This window comes from Erinaceus europaeus, chromosome 10 (assembly GCF_950295315.1).
Source record: "Erinaceus europaeus chromosome 10, mEriEur2.1, whole genome shotgun sequence".
Taxonomy (NCBI): domain Eukaryota; kingdom Metazoa; phylum Chordata; class Mammalia; order Eulipotyphla; family Erinaceidae; genus Erinaceus; species Erinaceus europaeus.
This window is the reverse complement of record NC_080171.1, coordinates 81,526,987-81,552,350: the sequence shown is the minus strand read 5'-3', so window position 1 is coordinate 81,552,350 and position 25,364 is coordinate 81,526,987. Positions and strand designations below refer to the sequence as shown.

The window sequence follows — 25,364 nt, the reverse complement described above, 5'->3', positions numbered from 1 at the left end:
CTCAATCCCCAATACCACCATAAACCAGAGCTGACCAGTTTTGGTAAATAAATACAGTAAAATCACAGATCAGCCTCCAACACTTACCAGCTGATAACACTGAGTAAGCTACTTCCTTGAGTTTTACTTTTCTCTCTAAAAGGAAAATAATCACTTAATTTATAAGATTAGGAGAATTAAATGTTTAAGTGTGCCCAGTACAGTTTCTAGGCATAAACTCTGTGATGAAAATAGGTTATATTTACTTGTCTTCACTGATATCATGAAATGACACATCTGATTTATGTTCCCTAGTTGCTTTCTTACATTTCTAGTAAAAACACACACACACACACACACACACACACACACACACACACACACACGTTGGGTAGTCAGAAAAGCCATGACATATTTTTTTTTCTATGCAATATGTGTATGACCCCACTCCCCTATAACTTAACACACATTTGCTCTACCAAAGCCTTAAGTGAAATACTTTCACCCAGTTGCTACATTTCTTGGGAACAATTACAAAACGAACAAACACACAAAATAATAAAATTTAAACCTGAAAAAGTGAAAACTAAATCTAAATTAAATGCCAATATGCCAATGACTACTATCAGTACTTTATAGTTTATTACAAATAATTTTTATGGTGAACAATATGGAGTAAATAGAGCCCATTAATAATTAGACAACCTGTGGATGGGGATATAGTGCAGCGGATTAAGTCCCAAGTTCTTGCCCCAGCATCCCATATACCAGTGATGCTCTGCTTCTCTCTCCTCTTACTAATAAATCTTAAAAGAAAAAACAATTTAGAAAACAGTCTAACAGCAAGGCTGAGTGGTCAATTCAGAAGGTTATAACTATAACTATATAACTATAGTTATAATTAAACCAAACATTTCATTATGTATTGATATTATACCTTTAGTTTTTATAGAATAATATTAGAGTTGGAGAGAGCCACCTTATCACTCAGCATCTCTGGAGTGGCAGATCAAGTGCGTTTTAAACATTCAATAGACCATATAAAAACCCTTTGAATTTTCTCTATACCCAATACTTTCTGCTTCCAAATTCCTTAATTTCAAAATGACTTTACCATGTTTTAAGTTTGGTAATTGCATTTTTTGTGAAATAAGGCTATTGCTGCATAACTGAATAAAAATTATACAGTTTACTGATAAGGCCCATAATGTAAAAGCCTTCTACTTAAAAAAAAAAAAAAAAAACATTTATTAATAGAAATTGTAATCAGCCATTTTTGAGATCATTGTATTTATTTATTTATTATTGGATAGAAACAGAAATTGAGGGGAGTCGGACAGTAGCACAGTGAGCTAAGCGCATGTGGCGCAAAGTGCAAGGACTGATGTAAGGATCCTGGTTCCAGCCCTCGGCTCCCCACCTGCAGGGGAGCTACTTCACAGGTGGTGAAGTAGGTCTGCAGGTGTCTTTCTTTCCCCTTCTCTGTCTTCCCCTCCTCTATTTCTCTCTGTCCTATCTAACAATGACGACATCATCATCAACAACAATAATAACTACAACAATAAAAAATAAGGGCAACAAAAGAGAAAAATATTTAAAAAAAAGAATCAGAAATTGAGAGGGGAGGGGAGAAGAGAGAGACAAAGAGACACCTGCAGCAGTGTTTTCCCACTTGTAAAGCTTGTCCCCTGCAGGGGCTTGAACCTGGGTCCTTGTGCACTATGTGAGCACTTAACCAGGTGCACCACCACCCGGGCTGAGATCATTTATTACATCTCAATCCCCCCAAATAAGCTCTAAATGTCAATGGCTCAGATTCAGAATATGTTCAACTATATTCCAAAAACATTTTGTTCTAGAGCTGGTGCCTTGTGAACGCACTATTTCACCACCCAATTCATTCACTTAGACAGAGACAGAAAAATACCATAGCATCAGAGTGTCCCCCTGGTGCCTCTGTGCTATTTTCATTTCTTTCCTTATTTTAAAACTATTTTTATTTATTACTGGAAAGACAGAAATTGAGAGTGGAGGTAGAGATAAACACAGACACCTGCAGCACTGCTTCATGCAGGTGGGGACCAGGGGCTTGAACATGCATCCTTTAAGCACTGTAATGTGTGCACCTAACTAGGCATGCCACCACTTACTTCCTCCAACCCCTTTTACTCTGTGGTATTTTATTTCTTTTTTTTTCTCTTTAATCTTTATTAGATAGAGACAGCCAGAAATGGAAAAGGAAGGTGGTAACAGAGAGAGAGAGAGAGAGAGAGAGAGAGGGAGAGAGAAACACGTGCAGCTCTGCTTTAGCACTCGTGAAGCTTTCCCCTTGCAGGTGGGGACGGGGGACTTGAAACTGGGTCCTTGTGCACTGTAACATGTGCACCCAACCAGGTGTGCTACCACCCAGCCCCTTCTGTGGTATTTTCATATGATGCTGGGAATCAAAGCTATAGCTGTACACATGGGTCCTACACAGTGAGCTATCATTTGAGCTCAAAATACATACACACAACTTTTAAGGATAATTTTATAACAGGATTTTGGTCTTCAGAAAGCATGTAATGAAAGGGAGAAAAAAGTTTGTCTAGGAATATCCATTAGGGATTTTTTTTTTTTTTTGGATTACTTTAATATAAAAGGTACATCATTTAAGTAGCCAGCAGAAAGGCTATTCAATAGTGACTTCATGTTTGCTTTCTAAAAATTTCATTGGCTCTTCACACAATGGCCTAGCTTTAGGCTAACATAAAAGATGTCAAACTTAAAAGCAAAATGGAAAACATTTTCTGACAAGGCGGATGATCAATTCTGCACTTCCTGATGCAGTTATTAGCATTCCAAGCAAACTCAACAGGAAGAGATATGCTCTTTTTTATTGTATAACTCTACGCACAGCTGAGTCTGCTTCGGTAACATCTATTCTCAAAGTATAGAGATGATTCTTAGGCCAGGAGTTGTTTAACCAGCATGTGTTGAGGTTTGAAGGCTTCCAAATCATAGTCCAGCTGCCTTGCTCTGTGGCTCACATATAGTTCAGGATATATACCATAATGGAAAGCCAAGCTTCAAGGATTACAATGGAGTCAGTCACAGTCCTGAGTGCTTGAGGGAGGCAACAGGGCACTTAAACAAAAAACAAAGTCTGCACAGTTCGTGGTGGGGTTTGAAGATGAAAATTAAAACTTCAACCATGAAAAAAGTTCACCAACATCCAGGAACAGAGCTGCCTGCCTGGAGTGGGGGCTGACATGAAAATCCAATTCTACAAATGGTCTGTAATTGGAAAAAATAAAAAGAAAGCAACACCATGATAGAACAAAACATTTCAATTCCATTCTTTTGAAAATGGCTCTTAAGGGTGAGCTGGAATTTAGAGTCCTTTTCCATGGTCCTGCCTACTCAGCCATCCAGAGCTTGAAGGTCCTGTCATATGAACAAGTGGCTATAAGTTGACCATCAGAAGAAATATCAAGGCCCATCACTTTGCCTTCATGGCCAGCCAGAGTCTTCAGTGGGGACCAGCCTGGGTGGGTCCAGATCTTGGCTGTGTTATCATATGCACCAGTGAGCAAGAAGTTCCCATGGATAGCTGTAAAGGAAGACAGAGAGTTGCTTAAGGAACCCAAGTATTATACACACACACACACACACACATACACACACAGAGCAAAAATACCTGCTAGTATATATCACTTTCAAAAAGAATGTACTTCCACAGTCACAAAAACCCAACTCTCTGCTCTATATTCCTATCAGGCCTCTAGAAAAAAGGAACAACTAAAGGCAGACTTAGGGAAACAAATTTCTCTGATAAACAATCTGTTCAGAATAACATTAAGGATTCAGTGCTTAGAATTTTCATGGGGGGGGGTGGGCAGGTGGTAGTACAGTGGGTTATGGTCACATGGCACCAAGTGCAAGGACTGACAGAAGGATATCGGTTTGAGCCCCCACCTCAAGCAGGTCTGCATGTGTCTTTCTCTCCTACTCTCGATTTCTCTCTGTCCTATCCAACAACAATGACAGCAATAACAACAACAAAGATAAACAACAAGGGCAACAAAAGGGAAAAAATAGCCTACAGGAGCAGTAGATTCATAGTGCAGGCACTGAGCCCCAGCAATAACCCTGAAGTTAAAAAAAAAAAAAAGAGAGAGAGAGAAGAATTTTCACAGAGGAAAAAAATGAAACAAATCGGGAGTCGGGCTCAGAGGGTTAAGTGCATGTGGCGTGAAGCACAAGGACCAGCGTGAGGATCCCGGTTCGAAACCCCCGGCTCCCCATCTGCAGGGGAGTCGCTTCACAGGCAGTGAAACAGGTCTGCAGGTGTCTATCTTTCTCTCACCCTCTGTCTTCTTCTCCTCTCTCCATTTCTCTCTGTCTTATCCAACAACAATGACATCAATAACAACAATAATAAAACAACAAGGGCAGCAAAAGGGAATAAATAAATAAATAAATATTGAAAAACATTAAACAAATCATGAAGTCTCTGCTTCCTAGGAAGGAACATGTTGTGTCATAATTCTACTTGAAAGTATAAAAGTGTATAGTTGGCTTCTTCAACATAGTCCAAATTCTTCCCATTTTCACTTTTAAGTTAAGCTAATGTCTGACATGCCTTTCATGGAAATGCACTCTCTCTTAAGATTAGGTAGTTTTAGGGGAGTCGGGCGGTAGCGCAGCGGGTTAAGCGCAGGTGGCGCAAAGCACAAGGACTGGCATAAAGATTAGGTAGTTTTAAGATAGGAAAAAAACTTACGCTCAAACTTGACACCAGTCACTAAATTTTGATGGGCAGGGATGGTATAGACACAACGTCGCTGTCGAAGGTCCCACACTTTACAGGTATTGTCACCACTACCAGTTGCAATATGGTAACTGCAGATTAAAGATCATACTAGTTAGAAACAAAGAGGACTTTTGGACCTATTATCCTTCCCACCTCTCACTGAATGAACTTATTTTACCCATTGGGGGAGAAGCTTATTCCATAGATTTCTTTCAGGTGTCCTTCTAGGAACATGATGCAACGTCCTGTGCGCAGGTCCCAAACTCGACCAAATGCATCCAATCCTCTGACAAAAAAAATTTATAAGCGAACATATAGAATTCAGTTTTCTGCAAAATCAGGCAAGTGTAAGAAGTGAGGCTACTAAACTGCCCCTGGCAGAATAGCCTTACCCAGTACCAGCCAAAGAGCCATCTTGGTGGAAGGCTATATCATAGACACCCATGCTGTGGCCTTCTTGATGTAGTATCTCCTCTTGTGCTTCCAAATCCCATAATCGCCATGAACGGTCATAACTGAAAAAGCAAACTAACAATCAATCCACAGACATTCAATTCCTATGATATCCAAGGTATATTGAACAGTTGCTGTTTAAATTATGTTTCTAAAACTAACCATACAAACAAATTTATGAGAAATTGCTTTTTAGGAGAAGTATTTCAATAATTAACTATATCTTAAATGTTAATCAGAAGATTGAAGGCTTTCTAAACCCACTTCAGGGGGGCCAGGTGGTGGGTGCACTTGGTTGAACACACATTACAATGCAGACAGGACCGAGGTTAAAGCCCCTGGTCCCCATCTGTAGGGGAAGTGGTAAAGCAATGATGAAGGTGTCTCTCTTCCTCGCTTTCTGCCCCATCCCTCTCAATCTCTGTTGCTGCCATCTTCTTTTTAAAGACTTCTTTATTAATGAGAGTGGCAGAGAGAACCAGAGCATCACTCTGACACATGTGTTGCCAGTGATCAAACTAAGGACCTCATGCTTCAAGGTCCAATGTTTTAGCCACTGTGTTACCTTCTGGACTGCTCTACTGCCTTTTTCCTTTCCCAATTCCATTAAGTCCTTTTATTCACTGAGAAATTTATACCTTTATTTGGCTCTAAAGAGGATGCTGAAATTCAAAATCAGTCACACACAATCAAGGGACCAAAGAATAGAAACAGACCCATACATATATGGTTAAATGCATTTCAATTAAGGCACCAAAAACCAAACCAAACCAAACCAAACCAAACCAAACCAAACCAAACCAAAACAAAACACCCTACAATCTCAACATGGAAACTTTTTACAGATGGTGGTAGAAAAGTCTATGTATGGGGAGTTGAGCATGTGGCGCAAAGCGCAAGGACCAAAATAACTATCCTGTTCCAGCCCCCGGCTCCACACCTGCAGGGAAGTCGCTTCACGATCTTTCCCTCCCGTCTTCCCCTCCTCTCTCCGTTTCTCTCTGTCCTATCCAACAACGGTATCAATAACAACAACAATATAACTACAGTAATAAAACAAGGGCAACAAAAGGGAATACATAAGTAAATATATTAAAAAAAAAAAAAAGAAAAGTCAATAAAAAAATAGGCCAGCACCTGGACACCATACAACAGAGGTTATACACATGATCAGCAAGTTTATGATAAAGTACTCAACACTCAGAGTCATTAGGATAATGATAATTAAAACCACTAAGATTTACTACACATCTTCTAGACTGAACAAAATAATATAAGGCTGAAAATAACAAAGGTTGGCAAGGATGAATTCTGGGAATATAAAATAGTACTAACTATTTGGAAAACCACTTGAAAGGCCAGGCAGCAGTGCACCTGGTAAAGCGTGCATGCTACCATGTGCAAGGACCAGAGTTCAAGTTCCCCGTCCTTACCTGTAGGAGGGAAGCTTCAGAAGCAGTGTTCCAGGTGTCTCTGTCTCTCTCTCCCTTTGTATCTCTTGCTCCCCTCTCAATTTATGTCTTATCAGATAAAATAAAAATAAATAAAAGGGGGAGTCAGGTGGTATTGCAGCAGGTTAACAAAGTGCAAGGACAAAAGTAAGGATCCCAGTTCAAGCATGAGGCTCACCACCTGCAGGGAGGTCGCTTCACAGGCAGTGAAGCAGGTCTGCAGGTGTCTTTCTTTCCCCTTCTGTTTTCCCCTTCTCTCTCCATTTCTCTCTTTCCTATCTAACAATAATGGCATCAATACCAAAAATAATAACTCAACAATAATAAAAAACCAACAAGGGCAATAAAAAGGGAAAATAAAAAAGTTCTAAAAATAATAAATAAATGGGGTGGTCCTAAAAACAGCCTCCCCCCTCAGAAATCCAAAAAATGCTAAAACCACATTTATCCTATAGCCTAGTAATTGTATTGTATTTCTAAGTATATACACAAGAGAAAGTAACAAAAAAAAATTATCTACAAAAAGTAGTGTATAGCTTTGTTCTAACTAGTCAAAATCTAGAAATAGTTGAAGTGTTCATCAACAGAATGGACAAGCTGTGGTAGTCATTCCTCAGCAATAAAAAAATTGTAATACTATAAATTTATCTTAAAAACCTATTAAACTTTTTTTTTTTTTTTTAACTGGCGTACTCTTCAGTTCTGGCTTATGGTGGTGCAAGGGATTGACCCTGGGGCTTTGGAGCCTCAGGCATGAGTCTGTTTGTATAAACATTATGCTATCTACTCTCTGCACCCCTGTTAAACATTTAAAAAAAATTATTTATTGTATAGAGAAATCAAGAGGGAAGGGGGTGAAAGAGAGAGGGATAGAAAGAGATCCCTGTAGCCCTGTCTCACAGCTAGAGAGGTTTCCCCCCTGCAGGTAGGGATCAGAGGTTTGAACCCAGGTCCTTGCGCATTGTAATGTGTGCTCAATCAGGTGTGTTACCACCTGGCAAAAACCTGCTGAATAAAATAAATCTGACACAAATGAGTTCATATAGTGTGAATAGACAGAATTAATCTATGGTAGAAGGAATCAGTTTAGTATTTGCTTTGGAAAGGAGGAGGTGACTGGGAAGGAGTATGAAGGAAACTTCTAGGGTGATGGAAATGTTTTATTGACAAGAATGTAGGTATGCATTTGTCAAGACTGATTAAACTGTACACTATCCATCCCACAGAATGTAAATAACCAAAATCCGAAAGCTCTTTAACATTTAACATATTCTAGCCTCACAGTAAGGGAGATCTATCTGTAAGCTAAAGGATCATAATACAATGTGTAGCATAACAATAATAATACAAAAATCAACATATAAATAAATAAAGATCAACAAATAAAATTTACACCTCTAAAACTGGTCAAGAAGCAAAAGACTGAAAATTGGCCATTAATAATTTTGAAATTTCTTAGTAACTGTAACTTAAAAGTGAATACAATTAACCCTAACTATGTCATATGTCGCTCTTCTGACTCACTGAAGCCTAAGAAAATTCTACTTGAAGATCTTTAAAATTTCACCTATAAATCATTATAAAGAGTTAAATAGTTGCCATAAGCATACACAGAATAGCAAGACTGCTTACCAGGTAGTGCCCAAGAAACGCCCTGAAGGATGCCACATTACTCGTGCCACACGCACTGTATGACCTTCAATATCTGCTACTGGCTCATCACTGAAAAAAGACCAAACGTAAATGAGTACACAATTTCACAGTCATGTACATTTTCACCGAATTAACTTATGCATTGTATGATCTGAGAGATCAAACTTTAAGTAAATTTGAATTTGTGAAAACTTTTGGGCTAATAACAATACATGCTACTTCACAAGGTTTTAGAAGGTTTGGAGGGGCTAGAAGGTGGGCCACCAGTAGAGAACATGTATTATAAAGTGCAAAGACCTAGTTTCAAGTCTCTTGTCTCCACCTATAGAGGGGGAGCTTCACAAATGGTGAAGCAGTGCTGCAGGTGTCTATCACCTTCTCTGACTCTCCCCTTCCATCTCAATTTCTCTCTGTCTCTATCAACAAAAGAAACAATAATAATAATAAAAAGAAATGTTTCACATGCCCACAGGGCAAAATTACCTGCAGCACTTCAAAGAACTCATTCTAACTTCAAGTCAAGAATCTAATAAACTTAGTATTATATCACTTAGGATAGAGAAAAATAAATGATATTTTAGCCTGGCAAGAAAATAAATTTCTGCATAAAGCAGTGCTGAGCTTCTATAGAGAAAATATTTTTAGGTAAGGGAAGCTACAGAAATCAAATAGTTTTGGTGCAAGTGAACTGCAGATAAATTACTGTCAAATTCTGGTTCATTCAAAGATCTATATGAAAAAAGGAACTAATAGAGGTTTAACTCTCTTTTAAGTATATTTGACTATACAGCAACCATAGAAAGATCAAAGCAGGGTGAGGGGTAGATAGCGTAATGGTTATGCAGACTCTCATGCCTGAGGTTTCAAACTCAGAGTTTAATCCCCTTCACCTCCATAAGCCAGAGCTCTGGTTTAAAAAAAAAAAAAAAAAATCAAAGCAGGGGGTGGTTGGTGGCATACCTTGTTGAGTGCACACATTACAATGTGCAAGGACCCAGGTTTAAGCCCCCAGCTCCCACCTGCAGGAAGTGGGGAGCTGTACAATTGGTGAAGCAGTGCTGCAAGTGTTTCTCTACACATACTATATATATATACATAATATATATATATATATATATATATATATATATTTGATGGTGTCAAAGCACCATCAAAAGGAAATAAACATGAACCCTAAAGAGGGCAATTAAAAAAAGAACTCTGTCAATGTGCACACACAGAACTAACCAAAGCCCAAGGGGAATAAATATTGCTAAGTATTACCAAAGCCAATTAAAACATGTTGTGTTCCTAGGTAAGACCCTGTCTGACATACAGTGGACACACTAATTAGCTCTTTACAAAATCCTGGAGTAAAAAAAGCCTTTGTGCTTTTCCTAAGAAAGAAAACACACAACTGAGTGTAGATGTCTTTTGGACAACTAGCTACCTCCAAACTTTTGGAAAATAATACTTTGAGAAACATTGAAAAAACAAACAAACCACCTACTGTAACTGCAAAGTACAATCTAGGTAAAAAGTAAAAAATGATGTTAAGAGGTGATATCACAGGGGCCCAGGCAGTGGTGTACCTGGTTAAGGACATATATTAGTACATAAAGACCTGGGTTCAAGCCCCTGGTCCCTATCTGCAAGGGGAAAGCTTCTCAAGTGGTGAAGCAGGGCTGCAAGTTTCTCCCTTCCTATGTCTTCCTCCTCTCTCAATTTCTCTGTCTCTATTCAATAATAAATAAAAATATATATTAAAAAAAACTACAAAAAAGGGGGGAGGGGAGACATCACTTCCTTGGCAATAGAAGAAAAAACCAGAGAAAACCTCATCTTCCTCTCCCCATGGCTACTTACTAAGAAGCAATATATTGCCAAGAATATTATCTTTGGTCAGTCTGCCAAACTGCAGCTCTCCAATGTCAACCCACTACATAGGAGGCACGATAGATCCCATTAGTAAACAGTGGGTACTATGCTAGAGGGAAAAAAATTAGTATCCAAAAATAACAAATAATGTAATTCCCCTGATGATAAGAGAGCTAAGAAATAAATTTTTTCCCCATTCTTTTTTGCCAGCAGGGCTATTGTTGGTGCTTACATGATGAATCCATTGCTCCCGGAGGCCATTTTTACCTTTTATTTGTTTATTTGGCAGGAAAGAGAGAAATTGATAGGGGTAGGGAGATAGAGAGGGAGAGACAAAGAGAGATACCTGTAGGCTTGCTTAACCGTTTGTGAAGTGTTCCCCCTGCAGGTGGGAGGGAGGGAGCTCAAACCTGGGTCCTTGCACATGTGCGCCTAGCCAGGTGGGCCTCCACTTGGCTCCCAAGAAAGAAATCTTTCATTTTACTTTCACACTAAGTTACCTAACTTCTGGAGCATCTCGGCCTAGGGATATATATCAGATTTTCAGGTTCCAAGGGACAAACTATTAGCAATTACCATCAGGATAACTGCATGGACAGCAAAACAATTAATACTCACCTGTCAAGGCTCCAAAGCTTCACAGAACCATCAGCAGCACAAGAGGCCAGGTTGACATCTTTTTGATCCAAGGAGACAGTGGATTTGGGATGAAATACAATTGCTCCTACATTTGTGTTATGACCTGAACAAGTATAAAATATGAAACTTAAAGAGTTCCCAGTCCCTATTAAAATGACCACTTGATTACTGAAAAATAAACCGGGGGGGGGGGCAGGTGGTAGTGCACTTGGTTAAGCACACATAGTACAAAGCACAAGGATCCCAGTTCAAGCCCCCAGTTCCCTAGCTGCAGGGGTGTTGCTTCACAAGCATTGAAGCAGGTCTGCAAGTGTTTATCTTTTTCTTCCCCTCTCTATCTTCCCCATCTCTCTCAATTTCTCGTTTTTTTCCTATAAAAATGGAAAAAATGGCCACCAGGAGCAGTGGATTCGTAGTGCTGGCACCCAGCCCCAGTGATAAGCCTGGGTAAATAAACAAACTGTGACCCAGGTTAGAGCTCAGCCCCCACATCATTAAAGGAAACTTTGGTATCTTTGATGCTTTCTCTTTGCTTCCCTAGCTCTATTTTTCTAAAGAAAATAAATAAATAAATAAAAGTGGACCAGAAGGTGGCACAGTGGATAAAGCATTATTCTGTTCTTTTCATTTCTCTTCTTCATTGCCACCAGGGTTATTGCTGGGGCTTAGTGTTGGCACTGTATATCTACTGTTCTCAGTGGCACCCCCCTTTCTTGATAGGATAGAGAGAAATTCAGAGGGGTGGCGGAGATAGAGAGGGAGAGAGAAAGATAAGACATCTGCAGACCTGCTTCACCATATGTGAAGCATCTACTACAGGGGAAAGCAGAGGTTCAGACCAAGGTCCTTGTGCATGAAAATATGTGTACTCAGGGGCCGGGTGGTGGCGCACCTGGTTAACTGCACATGCTATAGTGCACAAGGTCCCGGGTTCAAGCCCTGGCCCCCACCTGCATGGGGAAAACTTCACAAGTGGTGAAGCAGTGCTGCAGGTGTCTCTCTGTCTCTCTCCCTCTTTATCTCCCCAACCCTCTTGATTTCTGGCTGTCTCTAGCCAACAAATAAAAACAATAAAAAAAAAAATTAAAAAAAAAAAAGAAAAGAAAGAAAATATGTGTACTCAACACAGTGAGCCACTGCACGGCCCCCAAGCACTAAACTTTTTAAGCATGAGGTCCCAAGTTAAGTCTCTGCATAACATGTGTCAGAGTGATGCTCTGGTTCTCTCTCACAAATAAATCTAAATAAGAATAAGAATAAAACAAAACAAAAAAAACCAATTTAATTTAAACACATACTAGAGATAGCTCATTGAGTACTATGTGAAATGCCTTAGAGGATTAGCTCTAGCTTAGGAGGTAGAGCACATGCCTGTTTGTGAGGTCTCGGGTTCAATTTCCAGCACCACAATAGCATAAAGGGAAGTCCATGGATGGTGGTGGAGCAGTGCTTTGATATCATTCACTTCTCTGTCTCTTCTGCTCTCTTTCCCCTCTCTACATAGAGAATAAAAATTGATTTGCAATGGTTCTCAGTGGTATTAATCATGTGTGAGGTCCATAGTTCATTCCCTAGGACAACATTATAAAAAAAAAAGTAATAATGATCTTGTGTGTATTGTGTCTGAATGTCACGTACTTTAACTGTTTGACAAGAATTTACACTGGGAAAACAAACAAATAAGCAGATAAATAAGATTCTAACTCACCTCTAAGAGTGTGAAGGAGGTTGCAATCAGGAACAGACCAGAGCTTGCAAAGCCCACTCCTATCAAATACAAAGGAAAGCATCTCAGCCAGGGTTGGTCTGGGAAGGAAAAGGTACCTTGGTAACATCACTAGAGGCCAGTTTCTTGTGACCCCCCGCCCCCAAACAAAATTACAGTGGCAAACAGAAAGGAAAAAGAAGACTTATAAAAGAAAGCTATATTCAGAGAGATAAAGCACCAGTTAGAAGGCTGAGTGGTGGCATACCTGGTTGAACACACTCATTTCAGTGTATAAGGACCCTTTTTCAAGCCCCTAATCCCCACCTGCAGGGTGGGGAAGCTTCACAAATGGTGAAACAAGTGTTACAGGTGTCTTTCCCTTTCTACCTCACCCAGCCCCCTCAATTTCTGTCTCTATAAAAAAACAAATAAAAACCAAAACAAACAAACAAGTTAGTAGTCTAGCTTCTGGATCAATCTGTAATAGAAACTAAAAAATATCCAATAATAATAGTAGTAACAGTAGTGGTACTGTTTCTTTAAATATTGATACCTGCTGCTGTATATTTATTTATTATTAGATAGAGACAGAGAGAAATTGAGAAGGGAGGGGAGATAGGGTGAGAGAAAGAGAGACATCTGTAGGCCTGCTTCACCACTCGTGAGGCTTTCCTCCTGCAGGCAGGGACCAGGGGCTTGAACCCAGGTCCTTGCGCACTGTAACGTGAGTGCTTAACCAGGTGCACCACCTCCTGGCCCCTTGTGCTGCTGTATTTTTAAACAACTTTTTATCCTGTAGAAATTCTAACAAGTTGCTCTTATACTTTCTATTTTATTATTATTATTATTTTTACACCAGAACACGGGTCAGTTCTGACTTATGGTGGGGCTGGGGATTGAACCTGGGACCTCAGAGTCTCAGGCTTGAAAGGCTTTTGCATAACCATTATGCTGTCTCCCTAGCCCCGCTCTTATAATTTTTATAATAGAAGAGTGAGTTATGTAAAGCTAAAATGATAACTCTACTTTATGGTGAAGGCAACAGCCCCAGAATCTTGGGAAAGATGGAGGAATTTGTGGAGGTATTTGGCTTTCTTCTCAGACACAATATTATTATTTTCTATCTAGTTAAGTTGCTTCTGTGCACAAATATAAAGAAGTTTATTCACTCATAAGAGCATGTCCCACAGAGGTTAACTAGAAATACTGTTAGTACTAAAACTAAAGAGAAAGACAAAGTAATCATAAGAATTTTCTATATATGTAATGGTAAGTAGAAAATTAAAAAACTAAAATTATATTTCAGGGAGCCAAGTGGTGGCATACCTGGTTAAGCGCACATATATAAGGACATGGGTTTGAGCCCCTGCTCCCCACCTGCAGGGGGAATGAGCAGTGGAGCAGGTCTGCTATCTTTTCTATCTCCCCTCTCATCTCAATTTCTCTCTGTCTGGTCAAATTAAAAAAAAAAAGGGAAAAATGGCCGCTGAGAGCAGTGGATTTATAGTGCAAGCACTGAGCCCCAGCAATAACCCTGGAGGCAAAATAAAAATAAAGGTAAATAAAAATAAAAACAATAGTTCATTTACTGAGTCCTTGCTATATAACAAGCACTATAACCAGGCAAAATGTTTTACCAGCATTAGTTCACCTGACTTGACAGATAAGAAAACCAAAGTTTACAGAGATTAAATGTCTTGCTTAGGTTACACAACTAAGAAGATAGTTAACACAGAACAACTATGGACACTAAGATGCACTAGGCCCCATGTTTGAGCCCAGTAGCACATGGAAGTGTCACAACATCAGGGGAAGCTCCACAGATTTTGGAGCAGTGCTATGATGCCTTTACCTCTCTTTAAATGAAAAATAGAACAAGTCCTCCTGGGAGCAGTGAAATCACATACATGTGAGGCCCCAGCACTGCAATGCTCCAAAATAGTGATGTCAACAATGTGACAGACTGCTACAAGTCATGGATCTTTTGGGCTCCTTGTACAGTCAGAACTATTCACAAAGACTTCACTATATACTATAATGGCTACAACAGTAATATCTCTAGTTTAATGTGATCATAGGAAACAAAAGGAGTTATAGAAATAGATGTCTAAAACAAGGGCTGATCCTACCCCCAACCATGTCCCCAATTTAAGAAAAAAAAATTCACTGTAAAATAGGACTTACCAACAGGCTGTGGCGAGCACTTTGGAATTGGGACTAAAATGACAGTAGGAGATAGGTCGGTCATCTCCAATTTGACTGCAGAAATTATTCAAAGACTTAAAAAAAAAATGATGATCATTAACAGGCTAATCCAAGTTTCCTTTTTTCCACTGTGTTAAAAAATATATATGTGTGTGTGTGTGTATTTCCCACCCCCAGCAAAATTCTTGTTAGGAGACACTACTATTGAGAGAACAGGGTAAAGGCTTATCCGGAACTCTGCATGCTTTCCTCTACAGTTTTAGTATCACTAGTTGTCAGTTAACCATGGACAGGAAAAGCACAGATATCTAAAATACAGCTTTGACACACTACGCACACCCTGTTGAGCGCTCGTTTACAGTGTGCAAAGATTCAGGTTTAAGCTCCTGAGCCCCACCTGCAGAGGGAAAGATTTGCAAATGGTTTGCAGTGTTCCCCTTTTCAATTTCTACCTCTATCCAATAAACAAATTATATATATATATATATATATATATATGAGAGAAAATTGAGGGTAGGGAAAATAACATAATAATTATGCAAAAAGACATCCTAAATTCAATCCCCTATACCACCATAAGCCAGAGTTGAGCGGTGCTCTGGTCTTTCAGTATATACCTGTCTCTATCTCATTCTCATTAAAACACAACAAATAAAATATACTTCATAAAAAAAAAAAAAAGAGAGAGATGAGCAGAACTATTGGCCTTTGCTTAGTAACAAATACAGTTCCTTCTCCTCCCAAACAGCAATTGTGTATCTATCTGTAGTCATATCCTGGAAGCCATCTCGGATGCTAAACACGGCCAGGCCTGGTTAGTACTTGGATGGTAGTAAACCAAATAGCAATACCATAGTCTGGTGGAGGAATAATTATAGTTGCCTTTATCTTCCTAAAGATATGTCAAAGCATATATTCTAAAAAAGTATATATATAAAAGAAACTTTAAGATATTGGACAACTATAAAAGAAAAGTATCTTACCCGAAGTGATTTGTGCAGCTCTTGTATCTGCGAGGTCCTAGTTGTCTCAGGAATCTCTTTATGAAGACGGGCTTCTTCTAAGCGTTTCATGGCCCTTTGGCACAGAAACAACATTAAGTTAATGAATAAAATAGGCTATAAACAAAGGAAAAAAAAAACAAAACCAACCAAACACCAACAGAAAACTCCATGGGTTCACACACATCCCTAGCATGTGATGTCATTTACTAAGTAAAGTCACTATAAATAAATCTTTGTTCTTTGAGACAAAACAAAACAAAAATATTTCTTTCTTCTAAAAGTTCTCTTTACCTGGGCAGTGAGTAATTAGCAATCCACAGTCTAGCAACTTTCAGACTGTTTGGGCCTTCATGGTACCAGGTCTGTTGATACTGAAAGTTAAATTAAGACAAAAAATGTTAAGTCTGAAACATTTCTGCCCTCTCTTATCTGTCAAATTTCTACTGTAACTACCCAGAAAGGTGAACTAGTTCAATAAAGGGATGAAATCAAGCAAATATGTATTCTTCCTTTTTTCTTAAAATATTTTGAACTATATTTATTTATTTGATAGGACATAGAGAAACTGAGAGGGAAAGGGGATGGAGAAGGAGAGAGACAGAGAGAAACCTGTAGTAATGCTTTGATGCTTGTGAAGTTTTCCCCCTTCAGGTGAGGGTTGGGGGTTGAATCTGAGTCCCATGCATGGTAATACATATACTTAACCAGGTGTATCACCATCTGTCCCTGCAAACATGGTTTTTTTTTTTTTATTATGTTTATTTCTAAGATTTCATACTGGATGATTTCTGGTTCTCCATGGAAAGTTACATGAGGAATGCTATGGTTCTTTCTTTCAAATCCTGTTTTATTTTTATTTTTTTGTCAGAGACAGAGACAGGAGAGACTACAGCAGCAAAGTTTCTTTCAATGCAGTGGAAGCTGGGCTCCATCCTGGGTCTCACACATGGCAAAGCAGCGCACTATCCAAATGAGTGGCTTCATCAGTCTCTGTGCTTCTCTTCTGAATGGGAAACTCAATGAGCTTTTTCATACTTTTTGTCACCAGGATTATTACTTGGGCTTGGTGTTTGCATAACTCCACCATTCCTCCCTCCCCCCGTTTTCTTTCTGTTTCTGATAGAGGGTGAGACAGAAAGGGAGAGAAAGACAGAGTAGGAGAAACACCTGTAGAACTATTCCATTGTTAATGAAGCTTTCCCCTGCATGTGAGAGCAAGGAGCTCAAACCGGGTCTTTGAACATGGTTAACATGTGAGCTCTACTGGGTGGGTCACCACCTGGCCCCCACAGACTTTTTTTTAACCTTTTTATTATCTTTATTTATTTATTGAATAGACAGCCAGAAATTAAGAGGAAAGGGGGTGGTAGAGTGGGAGAGACACAAAAAGCCTGCAGTCCAGCTTCACCACTTGCAAAGCTTTCTCCATGAAGGTGGGAATGAGGGACGCTCAAAGCTGGGTCCTTGCATTCAGTAATGTGTGCATTCAACCAGGTGTACCACTGCCCAGCCCCCTCCCCCCCACAGACTTTTACCAATAACTATTTTTGAATGATAGTCTTTTTTTTTTTTTTTGCTTCCAGAGTTATTGCTGGGGCTTGGTACCAGCACTATGAATCCACTGTTCCTGGTGGCCATTTTCTTCCCATTTTATTGGATAGGACAGAGAGAAGTTGAGAGAGGAGAGGAAGATAGAGAGAGAGGGAGAAAGAGAAACACCTGCAGACTTGCTTCACCACTTGTGAAGCGACTCCCCCTTGGCTGGGAGCCAGTAGCTCAAACTGGAATCCTTGTGTGGGTCCTTGTGCTTAGTACTATGTGTGCTTAACCCGGTACGCAATTGCCTGACCCTGAATGACAGTCTTTAAAGGTATTTCTTCCCTTATCCTAGCAAAGCAAAGCAAAAACAAAAACACTTAAAACAGATAGTGAGAAGATCCTTCTCTCATTTTCTTAAGGTTTACACTATATAGCTAGAAACCTGTTTGTACCTCTTCTTTAGACTTCTTGGATTTCTCATCATCCTTTTTGGTTTTTTTTAAGGCATCAGTACCAACTACTGAGAGGATGTTCCTTAATCTGGAAGAAAAAAAAAGAGAGACAATTTAAATCTGACATGAGACTACACAAACACAGATCTAAAAAGGGAGCAAAGCCTCTTCCCCAACTCCCTACCTTTTTTTTGGTCTTCACTGGGGTTTCACTGCTCTGGGGATTATGACTTCAGTATGACAGTGGGAAAGGAACCACAGTACAAAACTTCCATGGCAGTACAGGGACCTGGTTCAACCTTGGGTTGTGTACATGACAAAGGATGTGCCTTCCCAGGAAGATATGGCCCAAGATCTTTCCTTCCTCTCATCAAACAAACCACTGGCAAGCTCCTCCTCCCCCTCCATTTTCCTCCTTCTACCAGAGCACTGCTCAGCTCTGGCTGATGGTGGTGTAGGGGACTGAACCTGGGGCTTTAGAGCTTCAGGCATGAGTCTCTTTGGATAACCATGATGCTATCTACCCTCCACTCGCCCCAGTGGCAACTTTTTTTTTTTTTTTTTAATATTTAGTTATTTATTCCCTTTTGTTGCCCTTGTTGTTTTATTGTTGTTGAAGTCACCGTTGTTGGATAGGACAGAGAGAAATGGAGAGAGGAGGGGAAGACAGAGAGGCAGAGAGAAAGATAGACACCTGAAGACCTGCTTCATCACTTGTGAAGCAACTCCCCTACAGTTAGGGAGCTGGGGCTCAAGGCAACTTTCTTTATGAGTAAAGTTGTCATGTCTAAACTTCCAATGTGATTTCTCACAATCTTCTTCATCTGAAGGTGCTCAAAGCTGAACTACAAGCAACGACCCTACTAGAGTCAACTAGCCCCAACAGTAGTACTACCACTTGTTGAACTTTCAACCTTCAGTTGATACCATAATGTGTTGGATTCTGACCTGTGTGAAATACACACAATGACTAAGAAACAGATATTGATTTCAAATAGCATAGCCAAGGAGGAAAATGAATATAGAAAATAACAGGAAACTGTAGTACTAGCTATTATGACTGTGGTAAACAGAGGGTCTCTGGGATAACATAAAGGGAGTACCCAATATAGGTTTGGGGTCAGGAAAAACATAGGAGATGTTATCTAAATTGAGTTGTCTCTCTAATTAGTCAGGACAATAGGTAAAGTATGAGAAAGGAAGGATGAGGCAGAGGATTTAACAAATATTAAGCAATGGGAAATAGGGAGATAGTTCAGCTTTTAAGGACACTTTGCATGTCTGAAGACCCAGAGATCTAATTCCTAACACTGCCATATGCCAGAGCTAAGTGGTATTTGGGTGTTTTGTTTTCTTGTAAAATTAAATAAATCTTAAAAACAAGAAGAGTTAAGGAGTAGAGGTTTGGGGAAGAACCTGGAGGACAGATTATAAGAAAAGAATGGTGAGGAGTATGACCAGAAGCATAAATAGGGGTCAGGTGACAAAAAGCTTATAATGCCATGCTAACAAGGTTTTACATTTAAGAAAGATCCCCAGAGAAGTAAAGATAATTAACTGAAGAGTGAAGAACAGAGGCAGGAAAAAGTAGACAGTAGGAATCCTCTGAGTCTTACTAGTAGACTAAATTAAGGTAGTGGCAATAAAGATTTAAAACATTCATTTTTTTAATGACACAATAATGATTAAGATAGGCTTTGCTGGTGGAGATGACAAGCAATAAACTACAATGAAAGTGCACTAAATAGGCAGGAGAGACAGTAAAATGGCTATGCAAAAAGACTTTCATGCCTGAGGCACCAGAGTTCCCAGGTTCAATCTCTAGCACCACCATAAATCAGAGCTGAGAAGTGCTTTGGTAGAAGTAAAAGGCAGAAAGGGAGGGGGCCAGACAGTGGTGCCTCTAGTGGAGCATATGTGTTATCATACACAAAGAGGTTCAAGGTCTCCACCTGTGGGGGGGTGGGGTAGGCGGAAGCTTCATAAATGGTAAAGCATATATGTACGTAGACACACACACACACACACACACACACACACACACACTGGGCTGGCGAAATAGCTCACTTGGATAGTACACTCTTTTGCCAAGTGCATGACCCAGACTTGAGCCCAGCTGGCACCACATTGAAGGAAGCTTCAGTGCTATATCACTTCACTCTCTGCTTCTCTGTCTCTATCTATAGAAAACAACTTATTCCATTTTATAAATAAATTAATTAAAAAAAGAAAAAAAAGGAAAACAATTTATTACTGGTTGGTAAGGCAGCTAACTTGAATAGTGTACTGTCTGTCATATGAGGCCGGCCCCACTGCACTAAAGGAAGCTTTAGTATACACATATACACCCCACTCCTCCCATCCCTTGTTTCTAATTGAAAAAGTTGGCCTGGAGTGATGAAACCCTACAATAAAACAAAGTAAATACTATGATAGAATATAGGAGTGGCTTATTTACAAGGAGTCAGGTTAATTCACGGTGGTGTGGAGAACTGAACCTAGAACCTCAGAGTCTCAAGATCTGAGGGGTTTTTTGTATGACCATTATGCTATTTCCCTTGCCTTTGCTGTGCTTTTTCACTCCAACTATAAGAAGACACTATAGAATTTAAGCAAATAATTAACACTATGTACATGCAGTTATTTTGACAGTCTACATGTGAAAACAATGTAAATAGAGAAAAGACAACTGGAGGTAGAAATAGTCTAGATTTTGCTGTCAGATCATAAAGGAGCTAGGTTTTTAGCAGGAAATGGTGTGCATGGTAGTACAATTTACAATCAGAACAAGTAAGATGTAGGGAACAGGATGAGTTCAAATCAAACATGTTAAGTTCAAAGTTAACAGGATATTTAGGCTAGAGAAATCTGGAAGCTACAAAATATATATGGTAAACAATGTCACTGCAGTGGATCTAATGTAGAATAAGGGCAGAGCAGAAAAGAAGAATAACTGCCAGATAATCTCACTTACAAGCAGGATGTAGTAATATAGAAGGGCAGGGAGGAAGAACACAAAGTGAAGTGTGAACTGGGCATGATGTAGTGCATCAAAGCAAAGGACTCTGGGGAAGGAAGGATAGAAGACAACTGTGGGGTCCTGGTGTATAATGAAATTGTATTCATATATCAATGACTGCACTGTAAAGCATTAACCCCCTTAAAAAAAAAAGTAAGGGCAGAGAACCGTAGCTTATCAAGATCAGGCAGGGAAAAAAGGGCTACAAGATCAAGTGAGAAGAACTGGCTAGAAAGACAAGAGGAAAATCAGGAGAATTGTTTTTATGAGACCCAAGGAAGAGGGAGCGTTCTAAGGAGGGAGTGACTGGAAATGTACTAAGGCTTTTTGTAGGAAAGATGAGTTGGTGACCTTAATAAAAAGCAGCTTTACTAGAGAGGGAACAACCATTTTGCCATGAATTAAAAAGGAAATGATGGAATGAGGATTTCAAGAAGGTAAATAAATGTAACAACACTTCCAAAAAGCCCAGGAGATCTCACTCAGCAGTGGACACAAAGACACCGGGTTATATTCATAACCTCATGTGACCAGGCGATCATTAAGAAGCTCTGTAGTGGGAGTCAGGCGGTAGTGCAGTGGGTTAAGTGCAGGTGGTGCAAAGTGCAAGGACTGGCATAAGAATCCTGGTTTGAGCCCCCGGCTCCCCACCTACAGGGGGGGTCACTCCACAAGTGGTGAAGCAGGTCTGCAGGTGTCTATCTTTCTCTCCCCCCTCTGTCTTCCCCTCCTCTCTCCATTTCTCTCTGTCCTATCCAACAACAACAATATCAATAACAACAATAACAACAACAACAATAAAACAATAAGGGCAACCAAAGGGAATAAATAAAATAAAATAAAATAAAAAGAAGCTCTGTAGCCTTAAATCACAAGAGGAGCAATACGAGAGTGCTCCCTCTTAATTATATCCAAAAAACTACATTTAAGGACAAGAAGTATGTCTAATGTCTAGATTTTCAAAGTTTGATGACAAGAATGTTGACTCAAATTTCCACATTCAGTGGACAGTATCCTCTTCATAAACAAAGCTTAGGTGTGTAGTAAACATGGTCTCAGACTTAGATTATTATGAGTTCAAGTATATCAACACAACTTAATAATATATTCTGACAACATTATCCGAGATATTGTTAAAGGTTGTTCTTTATTTATTGAGAGTGAAACTGGAGTACCATGCCATCATTTATGATGGTCATTTCATTTTTGTTTTCAATGTTTTGTTGAGATAACTACGCCACATCTATTACCAAAACACCAATATCCACGCAAGTCCAGTGGACTCCCTCTGCCCTTGCAACCCAGTTCACCCTACCTTAAACCCCCTTCAAAAACCTCAGTCCAGCAGTCCAAATTATCTTTTCTCTCTCCCTTTCAAAAATATTATTTATTTATTATTAAGAAACAGAGAAAAATTGAAAGGGAAAGAAGAGACAAGAGATGGAGAGAGGGAGAGTGACACCTGCAGCCCTGCTCTACCTCTCAGCTTTCCCCCTGCAGATGGGGACCAGGGGCTTGAACCTGCATCCTTGCGCACTGTGATAAATATGTAATGATGATGATAAGGACTGAACTGAACACAGGCCTCATGAACATAAAAAGATATCTGTTCTATTGCTCACCCACCTCCCCAGTCTTTCTATTAAGTTCTGGTTACAAATACCAGCTGAAAGGTGAAACTAGAACATCAAAACTACTGATAGAAAAGGAAGAATAAATATTTTGAAAGGTACCTTTCTCTTCTTTCAGCAGGACCCTCACCAAAAAGTGTGATGGGTTCCCCCAAGGCTCTAAGACAAGCCTTGACTTCTGAGTCATCCGTGGAAACATTAATTTGCCGGGCTCGCTTCCGTCTCTCAAACTCAGCTAATACTTCAGCCTGTCGCTCACTGATGTGCTCTTCAATTTCAAACACTTCTCCTATAAAAAGAACAGGCAACACAAACACTGTTACTACTTATTTTCTAATAGGAGGAAAAACAATTTTTTTTTTTACAAATAGTCTATGCATGAAAGCTAACTGCCTAATCTGTTATACACTTTATGTAGTTTTTTATCATTCCTCATTAAACTTTGCCACAGAAAACTAAGTGACATAGCTTTATAAGGCACAATAGTGGTCCAAGACATCTTGTTTCATTTGATACTTACATAAACATACAGCTGTGAAGAGATGAGGAACTAAGGGAATGGAACATACAGCAAATGACTTGAGCTGACCTTCTATCCAGAGATAAAATAGCAATGTAATGGTTTTTTTTTTTTTTAAATCAGAGCACTGCTCAGCTCTGGCTTATGATAATACTACTGGGGTCTGAACCTGGAACCTTTCATGCCTCATGCATGAAAGTCTTTCTGCAGAACCATTATGCTACTTCTCTAGTCAGTAATGTCATTTCAATTAGTATCAAAGTTAATTTCTAAAATATCTCCAGAAAATGATGGCAGAGGACCTAGTGGGGGATTCTACTGCTATGTGGAAAACTGTGAAATGTTATGCATGTACAGACTAGTAAAGGCATTTAGATTTAAAAAAATACCTCCAGAGTACACTTACAAGTTTAATTAACAATAACTTGAAAAATGGTACTTCTTAGAATACATACATATATATATATGAAAAATGCATATGTATTTTTAGATCTAGAATCTACTTTGAAAAGCCATAGCAAATACAAACATATGAATGAAACAAACAAAAAAAAAGTGTTGTAGTTATGTTTTTTTAAAAAATAATAGTGGCTCTTGCTTTTATAATAATACAAAAAAAAGTATCTCACAGCCTGGGAGGAGTGCAATGGGTTGAGCATTGGCCTCTTTAGCATGAGGTCCCAAGTTTGATCCCTGCCACTGCATGAGCTGGAGTGATATTCAGGTTCTACCTCTTTCTCATTTATATATATTAAAGTATCTTATTTTGGTTAAAAAAACTGAAAAACTAGAAAAAAGTTAAGTATCACAAATAGCTACAAGTCAATGCCAGACCTATGCTAGAAGTCCAAAAAACAAATTAAATCAACTAACTAAATAAGATCTTGGTTAAATATCTTCAGTCATTCTTGGGGGAAAAACATTAAAAGGTTTTAAGAGAATGGCTCTCTGGAAGATACTAAGCAGGGTTGACAAGTAAAGTCTTAGGGATACAAGTTTAAATATTTAAAACTGGGTCGGGTGGTAGTGCTGCAGATTAAGCGCGGGTGTCGCTAAGCGCAAGGGGCCGGCATAAGGATCCCGGTTTGAGCCCCCGGCTCCCCACTTGCAGGGGAGTCGCTTCACAAGCAGTGAAGCAGGTCTGCAAGTGTCTTATCTTTCTCTCCCCCTCTGTCTTCTCCTCCTCTCTCCATTTCTCTCTGTCCTATCCAATAACAACAATAACTACAACAACAGTTAAAAAAAAAGGGCAACAAAAGGGAATAAATAAAATAAATATAAAAAAATATTTAAAACTTTTGACACCTAATGTCTAAGTTTAGGAAGCTACTCACTACAGAAAATTGAGCACCCAATGCAAAGGACTCAGAATGTGTTTCTTACCAGAGGCGATGTTAATATTTCCTGCTTCAATTCCTGCTTTAAGTCCTTCTTTCCCCAAAATTCCAGACTCTCCTTTAGCCAGACGCTCCCTCTCCTTCTCTTCCAGACTTCCATAATAGATGTGAGGTTTCTTTACAACAGGAGCAACTAAGTCATCAGGTGCCTTAGTTTTGGCTGCCTGCTAAATCAAAGATCTGGATTAATTTAAAACTTAATCTCAGCAATTTATTAGCCTTTCCCAAAGAACGACGCATTTTCTAAGCTTCAATTCGATTTCTTCCCCAATGGACGGGACAAGTAAGATCTCAGTTATACTTTTCCTGATTTGGGGGTGCTGGTGGTAGTCTCTCAACTAAATCAAGCTTTACCGCTAGAGAGAGGCTAATAAGACGAGTGAATATCTCTGGGTAATTTTCTATCAAGGAATTACTTTGGAGTGTGTGCTTTTAAGTGCCATTTCTTCTTGGATTTTATGAAACTTCCGAGGTGAATGTTTATCACAGGGGAAACACAAAGATTAATCACACCGGCCGTTCATGGTGAACGAGTTACAAAGTTCTCTGCATTTCAAACGTTTTCAGGCGTGGTATTAAGTTAGGAGGCCTGGCTACAATTAAGAGGTTTGCCATTGATATCCATCTGTCTTGGCCAAGACACTTCACTTCAAAGATCTTTTTTTTGGATCAGAAGTAGAAGTATTTACCATTCCGGGTTTAGTGGGAAATGGAAATGAACTAAAGCACATAAACAGCACTTAGAGATCACGAAACATGTTACTATTAATTCAAGACCGAATCAAGCACTATTTCTCCACGGCCCTCCACCTCCTTAGCTCGTTCCCTAAGGGCTCGGTCCCGCAGGGATCCCACTCGTCCCGCACTCTGCTAGAGTGAATGCAGATCTGTACCGTGGAGGAGGCTCGGGAAGAAGACATGCTGGGCTATAGTCGGAAGGTTCAGTGAAAGCCCAGCTCTCCTCTCAGACTATCCACCGCGCGCCCAGCAAAGCGGAACTGCGTCATCAACCGGAAGTGACACGAGTCGACGCCGCTCTCTGAGCGTCGTGAAGCATGATGG

General features: G+C 39.5%; 1 protein-coding gene across 3 annotated transcripts; it reads right to left on the bottom strand.

Annotated features, from left to right (window-relative positions):
* Window positions 1-1,252: 1,252 nt before the first annotated feature.
* PRPF4 (pre-mRNA processing factor 4) lies at window positions 1,253-25,330 on the bottom strand. 3 transcript variants are annotated; one of them, XM_007526740.3, is made up of 14 exons: window positions 25,196-25,330; window positions 24,289-24,466; window positions 22,488-22,674; window positions 17,736-17,823; window positions 16,036-16,115; window positions 15,724-15,817; window positions 14,720-14,814; window positions 12,536-12,594; window positions 10,807-10,930; window positions 8,311-8,400; window positions 5,167-5,289; window positions 4,953-5,060; window positions 4,745-4,863; window positions 1,253-3,571 (listed from the first exon to the last, which is right to left on the bottom strand). In XM_007526740.3, the coding sequence occupies exons 1-14, from the start codon at window positions 25,220-25,222 to the stop codon at window positions 3,378-3,380; spliced, it is 1,566 nt and encodes a 521-aa protein (XP_007526802.1). In that variant the 5' UTR covers window positions 25,223-25,330; the 3' UTR covers window positions 1,253-3,377. The 3 variants fall into 3 exon arrangements, with proteins under 3 accessions (XP_007526802.1, XP_007526801.1, XP_060055955.1); XM_007526739.3 differs by having other exon boundaries at window positions 24,289-24,469; window positions 25,196-25,312; XM_060199972.1 differs by lacking the exons at window positions 15,724-15,817; window positions 16,036-16,115; window positions 17,736-17,823; ... (1 more) ...; window positions 24,289-24,466; window positions 25,196-25,330 and having other exon boundaries at window positions 12,536-12,633.
* Between the last annotated feature and the right edge of the window lie 34 nt (window positions 25,331-25,364).

Bases quoted from the DNA above. Each gene is read 5' to 3' on its own strand.
- PRPF4 (XM_007526739.3), bottom strand. From the start codon at position 25,222: ATGTCTTCTTCCCGAGCCTCCTCCACG. The intron at 12,595-14,719 runs GTAAGTCCTATT...TGTATTTGATAG, and splicing joins GTGCTCGCCACAGCCTGTTG to GAGTGGGCTTTGCAAGCTCT. The intron at 5,061-5,166 runs GTAAGGCTATTC...TTTTTTTGTCAG, and splicing joins GGCTCTTTGGCTGGTACTGG to AGGATTGGATGCATTTGGTC.